Source organism: Colobus angolensis, unplaced genomic scaffold, assembly GCF_000951035.1.
Source record: "Colobus angolensis palliatus isolate OR3802 unplaced genomic scaffold, Cang.pa_1.0 Scaffold136, whole genome shotgun sequence".
In the NCBI taxonomy this organism is placed as follows: domain Eukaryota; kingdom Metazoa; phylum Chordata; class Mammalia; order Primates; family Cercopithecidae; genus Colobus; species Colobus angolensis.
Window position 1 is genome coordinate 2,271,877 of NW_012114444.1, and position 12,711 is coordinate 2,284,587.

Here is a 12,711-nt window from a genome sequence, read left to right on the forward strand (position 1 = left end):
CCTGCCTCAGCTTCCCAAGTAGCTGGGATTACAGGCGTGAGCCACCGCGCCCGGCCTATGTTTTAGATTTCTTTGTGACCATTTTTAACGTTTTTCTCCGGATTCTACTAGATTACTCTTGTGAGGTTCTCAGGGCTCTTTTTGCTGACCTGCCACATTGTTTCTCTGCAAGATCTTTAGCAGGGTTTATCTCTGTGCTTCTGGTGTGCCCTGGGATTGGGCGCTGCACAGCTCCTGCCACCGTGAGACCCTGTCCTCCACCGCCTCTTTCCCTGTGTGCATTACCCGAGCCTGGGAGAGTTGCTCCGGAGCCACTGCTGGGGGATGCTGAGTCTGGGCGAGCGCTTGCTGCCTGACAGCTGGAGAAACAGAGCAGCGGGGGGCCATGTCCCTTCGGCAAGCCAGGCCGTCGAGGGGATCCCAGGCCCCTGTGGGGAAGGGACTAAGCACCTGCCACCTGCCTCCAGGATGGGCCTGAGCCCCTCTCCTGTGTACCCCACAGGCTGCAGTGCACCTGCCAGCACAACACCTGCGGGGGCACCTGCGACCGCTGCTGCCCCGGCTTCAACCAGCAGCCGTGGAAGCCTGCGACTGCCAACAGTGCCAATGAGTGCCAGTGTGAGTACCTCCTCCCACACCTGCGTGTCCTGCCCACACCCTGACCCATGAGAGTGCCCTGGTGCCTGGGCCCGTGGAGGGCATGCTGACAGCCGCTCTCCCCTCTCTCTAGCCTGTAACTGCCACGGCCACGCCACTGACTGTTACTACGACCCTGAGGTGGACCGGCGCCGTGCCAGCCAGAGCCTGGATGGCACCTATCAGGGCGGGGGTGTCTGTATCGACTGCCAGGTGAGCTGGGCTAGAGGGCGGGGGATGGGCTGGCCCCGAGGCGAGGCAGGGACCTCCCTGGACTCAATGGCCCTTGCACCCCCAGCACCACACCACCGGCGTCAACTGTGAGCGCTGCCTGCCTGGCTTCTACCGCTCTCCCGACCACCCGCTTGACTCGCCCCACGTCTGCCGCCGTGAGTGGGCTCAGCTGGGCGAGTGTCCTGGGTCTCAGGGTCTGCCCGGAAAGAGGCGTTCTTGGGCCTTTGGGGCTGCTTTGGAGGGGATGTCCTGAGCTTCCAGGCCAGCCCAGGAAGGAGCCTCCCAGGCCACGGGGCGGGTCCCCAACCCTCATGTCCCCCCAGGGGGCCTGGCTGTAGCCCTCGTCCCCACGGCCCTGGCGGGGAGGTAGAGACTGCCCCATCTTGGAGCCCACTCCTTGGGTCCTGGTAGCTCCAGGCTTACCCGGCTCCTGCCCCTGCCCAGGCTGCAACTGCGAGTCCAACTTCACGGATGGCACCTGCGAGGACCTGACGGGTCGCTGCTACTGCCGGCCCAACTTCTCCGGGGAGCGGTGTGACATGTGTGCCGACGGCTTCACGGGCTTCCCAAGTTGCTACCGTGAGCACCTGCCAGGGGCGTCCGAACAGACACCACTGCCTGCTGGACTCCAGGAGCCCTGCGGAGAGGGGGGGTTTCCCTGGGATGGACCCTGTTGTCCTGCCTGCATCTCCGATTGTGCTGAGAGACCAAGGGTGGCAGGGGGTGTGGGGTACTGGGGTTCTAAGCAGACCTGGCCAACGTGCGTGTCTCTTCCCCTCAGCGACGCCCTCGTCCTCCAATGACACCAGGGAGCAGGTGCTGCCAGCCGGCCAGATTGTGAGTAAGTGTCCTTGAGGCCCCCAGGTCTCTGACCTGCCCTGGAGCCATGGGGCAGCCTCACAGGAAGTTCCTGGAGAAAAGGAAGATTTTCATTTGGTCACTTTAGTTTTGGTTTATTTCTTCTTATGCAGATTATGCATATTCACACTGGAAAACTTTCAGAAATATAGGTAGGCATAAAGCCAAAGAAAAAAGTTAGCCTGGGCAACATGGTGAAACCCTGTCTCTACAGAAAATACAAAAATTAGCTGGGCGTGGTGGTGTGTGTCTGTAGTTTGAGCTAGTCTGGAGACTGAGGTGGGACGATTGCTTGAGCCTGGAAGGCTGAGGCTGCAGTGAGCCATGATCACACCACAGCACTCCAGCCTGGGCAACAGAGTGAGACCTTGTCTCAAAAAAGAAAATTGGTGGCCGGGCGCGGTGGCTCACACCTGTAATCCCAGCACTTTGGGAGGCCAAGGCAGGTAGATCACCTGAGGTCAGGAGTTCAAGGCCAGCCTGGCCAACATGGAGAAACCCTGTCTCTACTAGCTGGGCATGGTGGTGAGCACCTGTAATCCCAGCTACTTGGGAGACTGAGGCAGGAAAATTGCTTGAAACCGGGAGGCGGAGGTTGCAGTGAGCCGAGATCGCACCACTGCACCCCAGCCTGGGCAACAGAGCAAAACTCCATCTCAAAAAAAAAAAAAAAAAAAGAGTTATCCACAATTCCACCACCTTTGCACAGCGCCTGAATGCTGTCTGTACACAAGCACTTCTCTTTCACAAGCGTCGTCACGCGCTCTGCACCCTGTCCTGTGATTACGTCCCAGCCACAATCCTGTAAACACATTGTCTTATGGTCTGTTTCATAGGGACTAATTAAGTATTTAAACAACCCCCAGTGGTTAGAAATCTAGGTTCTTTTTTTAAAAAATAATGCTGTGATAAAGCATTATTAAGATGAGGTAGAAAACTGACCGGGCACAGTGGCTCACACCTGTAATCCCGGCGCCATGGGAGGCTGAGGCGGATGGATCACCTGAGGTCAGGAGTTCAACACCAACCTGACCAACATGGTGAAACCCTGTCTCTACTAAAAATACAAAAATTAGCCAGGCGTGGTGGTGCGTGCCTGTAATCCCAGCTACTCAGGAGGCTGAGGCAGGAGAATCACTTGAACCTGGTTGCAGTGAGCTGAGATCCACCATTGCACTACAGCCTGGGTGACAGAGCAAGACTCCATCTCAAAAAATAAATTTAAAAAAAAGGCTGGGTGCGGTGGCTCACGCCTGTAATCCCAGCACTTTGGGAGGCCGAGGCAGGCAGATCACGAGGTCAAGAGATCGAGACCATCCTGGCTAACACAGTGAAACCCCGTCTCTACTAAAAATACGAAAAAAAGTTAGCGGGACATGGTGGCGGGCGCCTGTAGTCCCAGCTACTCGTGAGGCTGAGGCAGGAGAATGACGTGAACCCGAGAGGCAGAGCTTGCAGTGAGCCGAGATCTCACCACTGCACTCCAGCCTGGGTGACTCTGACTCAAAAACAAACAAAAAAAAACAAATCAAAAAAAGTCAGCTGGGTGCAGTGGCTCGTGTAATCCCAGTACTTTTGGAGGCCGAGGCGGACAGATCATGAAGTCAGGAGTTCGAGACCAGCCTGGCCAACATGGCAAACCATGTCTCTACTAAAAATACAAAAATTAGCCGGGCGTGGTGGCGCATGCCTGCAGTCCCAGCTACTCAGGGACTGAGACAGAAAAATCGCTCGAACCTGGAAAGCAGAGGTTGCAGTGAGCTGAGATCGTGCCATTACACTCCAGCCTGGGCAACAAGAGCAAAACTCTGTCTCAAAAAATAAAAAAAAAAGTCTCCCAGCATATAGTCACAGTCACAAAGCAGCATGGCACCTGCTGACCAAACCACTGCCATTATCACATAGCAGAGTCTATCACTGTCAGCTTGATAGACAAAAAATATTCTCAAGTTAGAGCCACATTCCCTCCCTTTTTAGTGTTTCTGGAATTGGGACCCGTCTTTTGCTTGATGGCATATCACAGTCTAGTTGGTATGGTTTCCCCCTTTCATGACAGGACGTAAAAGCGCGGCATCTTTCCCATTGAGTGGGGTCTTAGGTTGTATTTGCTATTATGTCTTTTTTTTTTTTTTTTTTTTGAGATGAAGTTTCGCTCTTTTTGCCTAGTCTGGAATGCAATGGCGTGATCTTGGCTCACTACAACCTCTGCTTCCCAGGTTCAAGCGATTCTTTTGCCTCAGCCTCCCGAGTAGCTGGGGTTACAGGCATGTACCACTACGCCTGGCTAATTTTGTATTTTTAGTAGAGACAGACAGGGTTTCTCCATGTTGGTCAGGCTGGTCTCGAATTCCCGACTTCAGGTTGTCCGCCTGCCTTGGCATCCCAAAGTGCTGGGATTACAGGCATGAGCCACCGTGCCTGGCACGATATTGCGTCGTTTTTAGCTGCACTTTGACTACTCTGTAAGCTTGAATCTTCTTGACTTTTCTATGCTTTTTTTTTTTTGATGGAGTTTCGCTCTTGTTGCCCAGGCTGGAGTGCAATGCTGCAATCTCAGCTCACTGCAACCTCTGTCCCCCGAGTTCAAGTGATTCTCCTGCCTCAGCTTCCCAAGTAGCTGGGATTACAGGCCTGGCTAATTTTTGTATTTTTAGTGGATACAGGGTTTCTCCATGTTGGTCAGGCTGGTTTGGAACTCCTGACCTCAAGAGATCTGCCTGCCTCGGCCTCCCTGCCTCGGCCTCCCAAAGTGTTGGGATTACAGGCGTGAGCCTCTGCGCCCGGCCTGTATCACCTATTTCTTATAAGATTTGTGTTTTTCTCCTGATGGGTCATTTGCTCCTTATTTTTGGGGGAGCTTTTTTCTGTGTTCTGATTTTGTGAATTTTTAGGTGAATCTGCCCATGTTGTTCTACTGAGTCTCCGGCTGGGTCGGATTTCGATTTGCTCCCTCACCCAGGAATTCTCGTCTGCTGGTTCTGTGATGGTTTTCTTTTTTACATGAAAATGTTTAGTTTTTCATCATTTGTGTAAACCGGGGGTCAACAAACTGAAAAGGTCCAGACGGTAAATGTCATAGACTCAGGGATGTGTGATCCCTGTGGGGAAACTCCTCAGCTCTACCATTGCCAGCCAGTGGGCTTGGCGGCGTTCCAATAAAACTTTATTTACAAAAGCAAGCAAGGAGTCCTCAGGCTAGTTTGCTGATCCCTAGTGTAAACTACTGACAATGTATCTTTTCGCTCCTGGGCCATGGTAAGCACGGGGTAATTACCTGTGACTGTACAGCATTCACTTTCAGTGTGTTCATTACAATGAACTGTATTGTCTTTCCTAACGGAGACACAGTGTTGAACATAAATATTTTATTTTGTCTAAATTCACAAGTGAGATTGTTTTGGTTTTGAAAAATACTTGGGAAATGATCCACACTTTTTTATGTTTGCGATCAGTTTAAAAATCACAGAAATTATCTACTTGTTAAAAGTCTGGTCAAACTTACAAAACCCTCTGGCCCTGATACCTGTTTTTCAACAGAGATCTTAGATTAAGGTTTTGATGTATTCTGTGGCTATTGTATTCAGTTTTCTACCTCATCTTCTTTTTTTTTTTTTTTTTGAGACGGAGTCTCACTCTGTCACCAGGCTGGAGTGCAGTTGCGCAATCTCGGCTCACCGCAACCTCTGCCTCCTGGGTTCAAGTGATTCTCCCGCCTCAGCCCCCCGAGTAGCTGGAATTATAGGTGCCCGTCACCACGCCTGGCCAATTTTTTGTATTTTTAGTAGAGACGGGATTTCACCATGTTGGCCAGGCTGGTCTTGAACTCTGACCACAAGTGATCCACCTGCCTCGGCCTCCCAAAGTACTGGCGATACAAGCGTGAGCCACCATGCCCAGCCATTTTTCTACCTCATCTTAAGTCAGGTTTGATTATTTGTATTAGCAAATTGTGTATTTTGTTTTGATTTTTAAATGTATTGACATAAAGTTACGCACAGTGGCCTGTTGTAAAGTTAAAATTTCTGTTCATTTCTGTTCTCGTCTATTTTCTCTCTTTTTTTTTTTTTTTTTTTTTTGATCAAACAGACCTAACAGGTTTGTTGAGTTCATTGGTCTGTTCGAAGTACAGCTGCAGTTCTCTTGCTAAGACCTGCTGAGGTTTTTCTTTCTTTAGTTGGGAAGAGAGATTTTCCTTTCTAATATTCAGTCTCTTTAATCCACTTTCTTTGATTTATTACTTTTTTTTTTTTATAGCTTCTTGAGTTGTTATTTTTAGTCTGTCTTCATTCCCAACAAAAAGACTTAAAGCGGTGGTTCTCAGCCAGTGGTGACTTTGATCCACAGGAAGCATTTGATGATGTCTGGAGACATTTTTGGTTGTGATGACTGATGGATGTAACTGATCCAGTGGGTAGAGGCTAGGGATGCTGCGAGCATACTACAACCCAGGACCACTCCTGCACACAGAACAAAGAGTTGTCCAGCCCAGAATGTCCGTAGTTCTGAGGCTGGGAAACTTAAGTTTAGAGCTATGAATTTTCCTCAGAGTATAGCTTTGGCTAGGTTTCTTGTAGTTTGAGATGTGGGGTGTCCTCATTGCTGGGTTTGTTTTTTTTAATAGTCTATCATTTGGGGTTTTATTTTCTTTCGCCCTGTCACTGTTGAAGGTGCTGAGGTTTCCCTCCTGTCCTTTGCGTGGCGTTCAGTTCTGGTTTTGCTGCCTCAGGGTTAGACTTGGCACACTGACAGTTTCTGCCTTGTGTCTTTGGAATTTGAGATTTTCTTTGTTTCTAATCCAGAATGTGATGACTTTTTAAATTTTTATTTATTTATTCATTTATTTTGACACAGAGTCTCACTCTGTCGCCTAGGCTGGCATCCAGTTGCGTGATCTTGGCTCACTGCAACCTCTGCCTCCTAGGTTCAAGCGATTCTCCTGCCTCAGCCTCCTGAGTAGCTGGGATTGATTACAGGCGCCCGCCACCACGCCTGGGTAGATTTCGTATTTTTAGTAGAGATGGGGTTTTACCGTGTTGGCCAGGCTGGTCTCGAACTCCTGACCTCAGGTGATCCGCCCACCACAGCCTCCCAAAGTGCTGGGATTACAGGCGTGAGCCACTGTGCCTGGCAGTTTCTGCCTTTTGTCTTTGGAATTAGATTTTCTTTGTTTCTAATCTAGAGCGTGACCACTTTTCGATTGTTCCAGGAACACTGGACAGGAACATGTGCTCTCTATGGAGTACCGGTTTGGCATGTTAAAGCCGGCTTGTGGCCGGGCGCAGTGGCTCACGCCTGTAATCCCAGCACTTTGGGATGCTGAGGTGGGAAGATCACCTGAGGTCAGGAGTTCGAGACGAGCCTGACCAACATGGAGAAACCCCGTCTCTATTAAAAATACAAAATTAGCCGTGCATGGTGGCGTATGCCTGTAATTCCAGCTACTCAGGAGGCTGCTTGAACCCGGGAGGTAGAGTTTGAGGTGAGCCAAGATGGCACCATTACACTCTAGCCTGGGCAACAAGAGCAAAACTCCATCTCAAACAAACAAACAAACAAACAAACAAAGCAGGCTTGTTCATTATGCTCTTCAAACCCACAGTACCCATGCTTAATTTCTGTCCCTCTGAGCGGTCCCGTTCTAACTGTGTATCTCCATCCAGTCTTTGTCTCTCTCTGACTCGGTTTTGCCAAATTCTCCTTGCCGTTTTATAGTTTTAGCTTCCCTCACCCCCAGGACACGGACACGTTACCTGCTCCTAGAGGTTCGTTTCTGCTGCCCCACTGGGTGGCGTGCCCGAGCTTCCCTCCGTCTCATCACCACCGTGCCTTCCATCCTCACTCACCTCCGTGTCTGCGTCCGCCCCAGCTCCCTGCACAGAGCTCTGGGTTTACCACCTGAGGCGCTGCTTTAAGGTGCTCTCTTTCGAGAGGCTTTGACTGGAGTTGGCTCTTGGTCACGCTGACGTCTTCGGGTTTTATCTTCTGAAGGAGACAGCCCAGCCCCACGATCCTCCTTGCCGCTGTCAGTTCGGGCTTGCTCCTCCCCTTTTCCCGTTTCTCCTTTTCTGCTGAAATGTTTCTTTTCCTGACTCTCACAAGTTAGAGCAAGAAAATGTGCTTTGATTTTGGTGTGTGTGTTTGTTTTTGCTACTGTTTCCTCCCTGGGGAGAGTTTGCAAGCTCTTTCTGTGTTCTGCCCTGACCGATGGTTACTCTTACACTTCTGACAAGTATTGAACCTTTATGTTTGTATCAGTACAAAAACTGAAGCATGTTCACAACTCTCCTTTCATGCCTAAGACATTTGATACATTCTTTCTACCTTCTTCTCAATGCCCGACATTGTTTCTAAAGAAACTCTAATTTGCTTTGCAGCTTGTTTTGATTTGTTTGTATTTTCTCTTTGTGTTAATGTTTGCAGCTAACTTGGAATCTACATAACAAATAACTAATGAAGCGTTTTGATAGTTGGCCTGACTTTGTTGATGCCACTGGTTTCCCAAACACGCCTCTCCCTGGTTGGGATTTTTATTCTTTTATTTTCTAGTTAATGTCGTGTAAAAGTATAAGGAAATGAGTTTGTGGAGAGGGAAGGTTTGCCAGGAGGGGCGTAATGGGGTCTGCAGGACATCTGAGACTCCCCTGCCTGTCCCCACCCTCCAGATTGTGACTGCAGCGCGGCAGGGACCCAGGGCAACGCCTGCCGGAAGGACCCCAGAGTGGGACGCTGCGTGTGCAAACCCAACTTCCAAGGCACCCATTGTGAGCTCTGCGTGCCAGGGTTCTATGGCCCCGGCTGCCAGCGTGAGTCCCCTGTCCCCGCTCAACCTCCACCTGCTCTCGAGGCGACACCAGGGACCTGGTGACTCTGACCAAGCGTGTGGGCCGCCCTTCCCTGCAGCCTGCCAGTGTTCCAGCCCTGGAGTGGCCGATGACCGCTGTGACCCTGACACAGGCCGGTGCAGGTGCCGAGAGGGCTTCGAGGGGGCCACATGTGATCGCTGTGCCCCTGGCTACTTCCACTTCCCTCTCTGCCAGTGTGAGTGGCACCTCTCCATGTGGGCACGGGTAGGGGAGGCCCGTGGGCCTGGCCTACCATGACACCCGCTCCACTCTGCAGTGTGCGGCTGCAGCCCTGCAGGAACCCTGCCCGAGGGCTGCGACGAGGCCGGCCGCTGCCCATGCCAGCCTGGGTTTGCTGGACCTCATTGTGACCAGTGCCACCCTGGCTACCACGGTTTCCCCAACTGCCAACGTGAGCAGAGGGCCAGGGCAGGAAGGGGCTCTGCCACCCACATGGCGCCAGGGCCTGACCTCATTGTTCCCCCGCAGCGTGCACCTGCGATCCCCGGGGAGCCCTGGACCAGCTCTGTGGGGCAGGAGGTTTGTGCCGCTGCCGCCCCGGCTACACAGGCACCGCCTGCCAGGAATGTAGCCCCGGCTTCCATGGCTTCCCCAGCTGTGTCCGTGAGTGCCTAGGGAGGAAGCGGGGGGAGGCGGGTGCGGTCTCCACTGCGTGCCCACAACTATCCTTGTCCGCAGCCTGCCACTGCTCTGCCGAAGGCTCCCTGCACGCAACCTGCGACCCCCGGAGTGGGCAATGCAGCTGCCGGCCCCGCGTGACGGGGCTGCGGTGTGACACCTGTGTGCCAGGTGCCTACAACTTCCCTTACTGCGAAGGTGAGTGGGCAGGTGGTTGTGTGCACCAGGTGCCGGGCCTGTTTGTGGGTCTGTGTGCTGTTCACATGCATCTATGTGCTGTGTGTACTGCGACTACGTCCCCGTGCTCTGTGTTCGTACCTTGTTCGGATGCTGTGCGGGAGTGTCCGTGTACTGCCCATGTCTGCGTGCTGTGCATCTCCTCTCGTGTCTTGTGAGTGTGGGTGCGTGTGTTGTGTTTTGTAAGTATGGGTACGTGTGTCGTGTGTCACGTAAGGGTGTGCGTGTCACGTGTCTCATAAGTGGGTGCATGTGTCGTGAGGCGCGTAAGTCTGGGTGTGTGTGTCGCTTAAGTGGGTGTAGGTGTTGTGTGTCGTGTGGGTGTGTGTCACATAAGTGGGTGTGTGTCATGTAAGTGTGGGTGCACATGTTGCATATCGCATAAGTGTGGGTGCATGTGTTGCATAAGTGTGGGTGTGCGTGTCACGTGTTGCCTAAGTGGGCTTGTGTGTCGCATAAGTGGGTGTGCGTGTTGCATGTCACGTAAGTGTGGGTGCGCGTGTCACGTGTTGCCTAAGTGGGTTTGTGTGTCGCGTAAGTGGGTGTGCGTGTTGTGTGTCGCGTAAGTGGATGCGCGTGTTACGTTTCTCATAAGTGTGGGTGCGCATGTTCATGTCCTTTCACAGGTGTGTGCATGTGTTGGTGCACGTGTAGTAGTCACGTTTTCACCTGCGTTTGTGTGCTTGTTCAGATGTGTGTCATACACTGCATGTGGAATGTCCACGGGTATCCATGTTTGCGTGCGTGTCCATGAGCAGGTGCTGTGTGGTGGGGTGGCACGTCTGTTGCTGCAGAGGCAGCAGGGAGGTGTGTGTTTTCAGGCTGTCCATGTGGATGACGGGCACCTGTGCTGGTCCTCAGCTCCTGTGGGACTGTGGGTTCTGGCTGGGCCTGGGACGCCCTTGGCCTTCAGGGTCGGTCACCAGGGAATGACCAAGGCATGGTCTTCTCTTCACAGCTGGCTCTTGCCACCCTGCCGGTCTGGCTCTGGTGGATCCTGCCCTTCCTGAGGTGAGCCCAGATCTGCTCGTGTGTGGGAGGTGGGTGGGGACACAGGTCAAGCTAAAAGTCCCGAGCCCGGTGACACCAGGGCCTCCTGCCTGCTGCTCAGTTGCCGTGGCAACCCCAGGGCCTGTCTGCTGCTTAGGCTGGTCCTCTGCCCCCACTGCAGGTGACTCCTGTGAGTGGGGCAGGGGCAGGTGAGGGCCCTCAGCTCTCACTACCCCTTCTCCGGGCTCTATGGCTGAGGTTTGTGGGTGGGAGAGCAGGGAGCCACTCTGACCTGCAGTCTTGTCCTCTCCCAGGCACAGGCTCCGTGTGTGTGCCGAGCTAACGTGGAGGGGCCGAGCTGTGACCGCTGCAAACCTGGATTCTGGGGACTAAGCCCCAGCAACCCCGAGGGCTGCACCCGTGAGTGTGCCCTGGAGGGAGTATTGGGGTATAGGGGTTCCTTGGGGGACTGTACCCGTGAGTGTATCCTGGAGGGAGTGTTGGGGTGCAGGGGTTCCTGGGGAGGCTAGAGTCCCTGAGTATGCTCTAGAGGCAGTGGTGGGGTATGGGGTTCCTCGGGGGATTGTACCCATGAGTGTGCCCTGAAGGGAATGTGTGTGGGGTTCCTCAGGGGGTTGCAAGTGTGCCCTGAGGGAGTATTGGGGTTCGGGGGTTCCTTGGGCTAGAGCCTGTGAGTGTGCCCTAAAAGGGAGTATTGGGGTATGGGGGTTCCTCAGGGGATTGTACCCATGAGTGTGCCCTGGAGGGAGTGTTGGGGTATGGGGTTTCTTTGGAGGGCTGGAGCCTGTGAGTGCGCTCTGGAGGGGTGTTAGTGCATGGGGTTTTCTCGGGGGGTTGAGCCAGGCTCTCCTACCCCACCAAGCATCTGAGTCCCGCTCTGCTCTCCCCAGGCTGCAGCTGTGACCCCAGGGGCACGCTGGGTGGAGTTGCTGAGTGCCAGCCAGTGAGTCTGAGGACCAAGGTGTGGGGGATTTGGGGGCACGCAGATCAGGACCCTCCCCTGCCCCACTTCACCACCTCCTTTGGCCCCCAGGGCACCGGCCAGTGCTTCTGCAAGCCCCACGTGTGTGGCCAGGCCTGTGCAGCCTGCAGGGATGGCTTCTTTGGACTGGATCGGGCGGACTATTTCGGCTGCCGCAGTGAGTGCCTACTCGCTCGTCCCGGACCACGGCCCTGCCTTCCTCAGTTTATGCTGGGGAACCTGAGGCCTGGAGGGGCAAGTGCAGCCTGGGCAGCATGAGACCCGGGCGATGAACGGCTACCCCTTGGTGCCAGCCTGTGCCAGGGTGCGGGAGAGGGGGCGCAGCTCCCACCCAGATGCGTGGCTTCCTCTCCCCTGTCCTGCACCCGGGCAGACAACACTAACAAATCCCAGCACCCCTGCCCTTGCCCTCGCCCTCGCCCTCTGGACTCTCCATGTCCGGAGAGCCCCAGGCAGGCTTCTCAGTCTGGCTGTGAGGGGCCCCTGAGGCTGGGTGGGGGCTGGGCAGCCTCTCACCTCCCACCTTCTCCCCGCAGGCTGCCGGTGTGACGCTGGCGGTGCCCTGGGCCAGAGCTGTGAACCGAGGACAGGCGCCTGCCGGTGCCGCCCCAACACCCAGGGCCCCACCTGCAGCCGGTGGGTACCCCTTCCCCACTGGATGGCGGGGAGCGGGGCAGGCAGCTTGTCCTCCAGGCCCCTCCGTGTCCCTCACCATGGGCCCACGTGAGGCCTTGCCCTTCCTGGAGATTCGTGGCCGCTGTGCAGGGCCAGGTGGGATAGCCAGGCTGCACCTGACCAGCCCCTGCTGTGGCCAGGCCTGCGAGGGACCACTACCTCCCGGACCTGCACCACCTGCGCCTGGAGCTGGAGGAGGCCGCCACACCTGAGGGTCACGCTGTGCGCTTTGGCTTCAACCCCCTCGAGTTCGAGAACTTTAGCTGGAGGGGCTATGCGCAAATGGCACCTGTCCAGGTGGGCGCTGTGCTCCCCCTCCCAGGCTCAGCATAGATGTGGAGCCAGGCATGGCTGGCAGGGCGGGTGGGCAGGCCCCTTAAGGCCCGGACCTCAGGCTGGTGGTGGTCAGGGAGAGTGACCTGACACTCCATGCCTACCCAGCCTAGGATCGTGGCCAGGCTGAACCTGACCTCCCCCGACCTTTTCTGGCTTGTCTTCCGATACGTCAACCGGGGGGCCATGAGTGTGAGCGGGCGGGTCTCTGTGAGAGAGGAGGCCAGGTCGGCCGCCTGCGCAAACTGTGAGTGGGGTCCCTGG

General features: G+C 54.5%; 1 protein-coding gene across 1 annotated transcript in view; it reads left to right on the forward strand.

The window, feature by feature from the left end:
- The window catches only part of LAMA5 (laminin, alpha 5), a gene marked incomplete at its 5' end in the record, with an annotated part of 118,791 nt that overhangs the window by 74,321 nt on the left and 31,759 nt on the right, over nucleotides 1–12,711 (forward strand). The window contains 17 exon segments of the mRNA XM_011934548.1: nucleotides 503–618; nucleotides 731–849; nucleotides 935–1,025; nucleotides 1,315–1,449; nucleotides 1,652–1,711; nucleotides 8,391–8,531; nucleotides 8,629–8,766; nucleotides 8,848–8,982; nucleotides 9,060–9,194; nucleotides 9,270–9,407; nucleotides 10,405–10,457; nucleotides 10,751–10,856; nucleotides 11,348–11,400; nucleotides 11,491–11,596; nucleotides 11,976–12,075; nucleotides 12,255–12,411; nucleotides 12,556–12,694. Coding sequence (XP_011789938.1) covers nucleotides 503–618; nucleotides 731–849; nucleotides 935–1,025; nucleotides 1,315–1,449; nucleotides 1,652–1,711; nucleotides 8,391–8,531; nucleotides 8,629–8,766; nucleotides 8,848–8,982; nucleotides 9,060–9,194; nucleotides 9,270–9,407; nucleotides 10,405–10,457; nucleotides 10,751–10,856; nucleotides 11,348–11,400; nucleotides 11,491–11,596; nucleotides 11,976–12,075; nucleotides 12,255–12,411; nucleotides 12,556–12,694 — 1,922 coding nt within the window.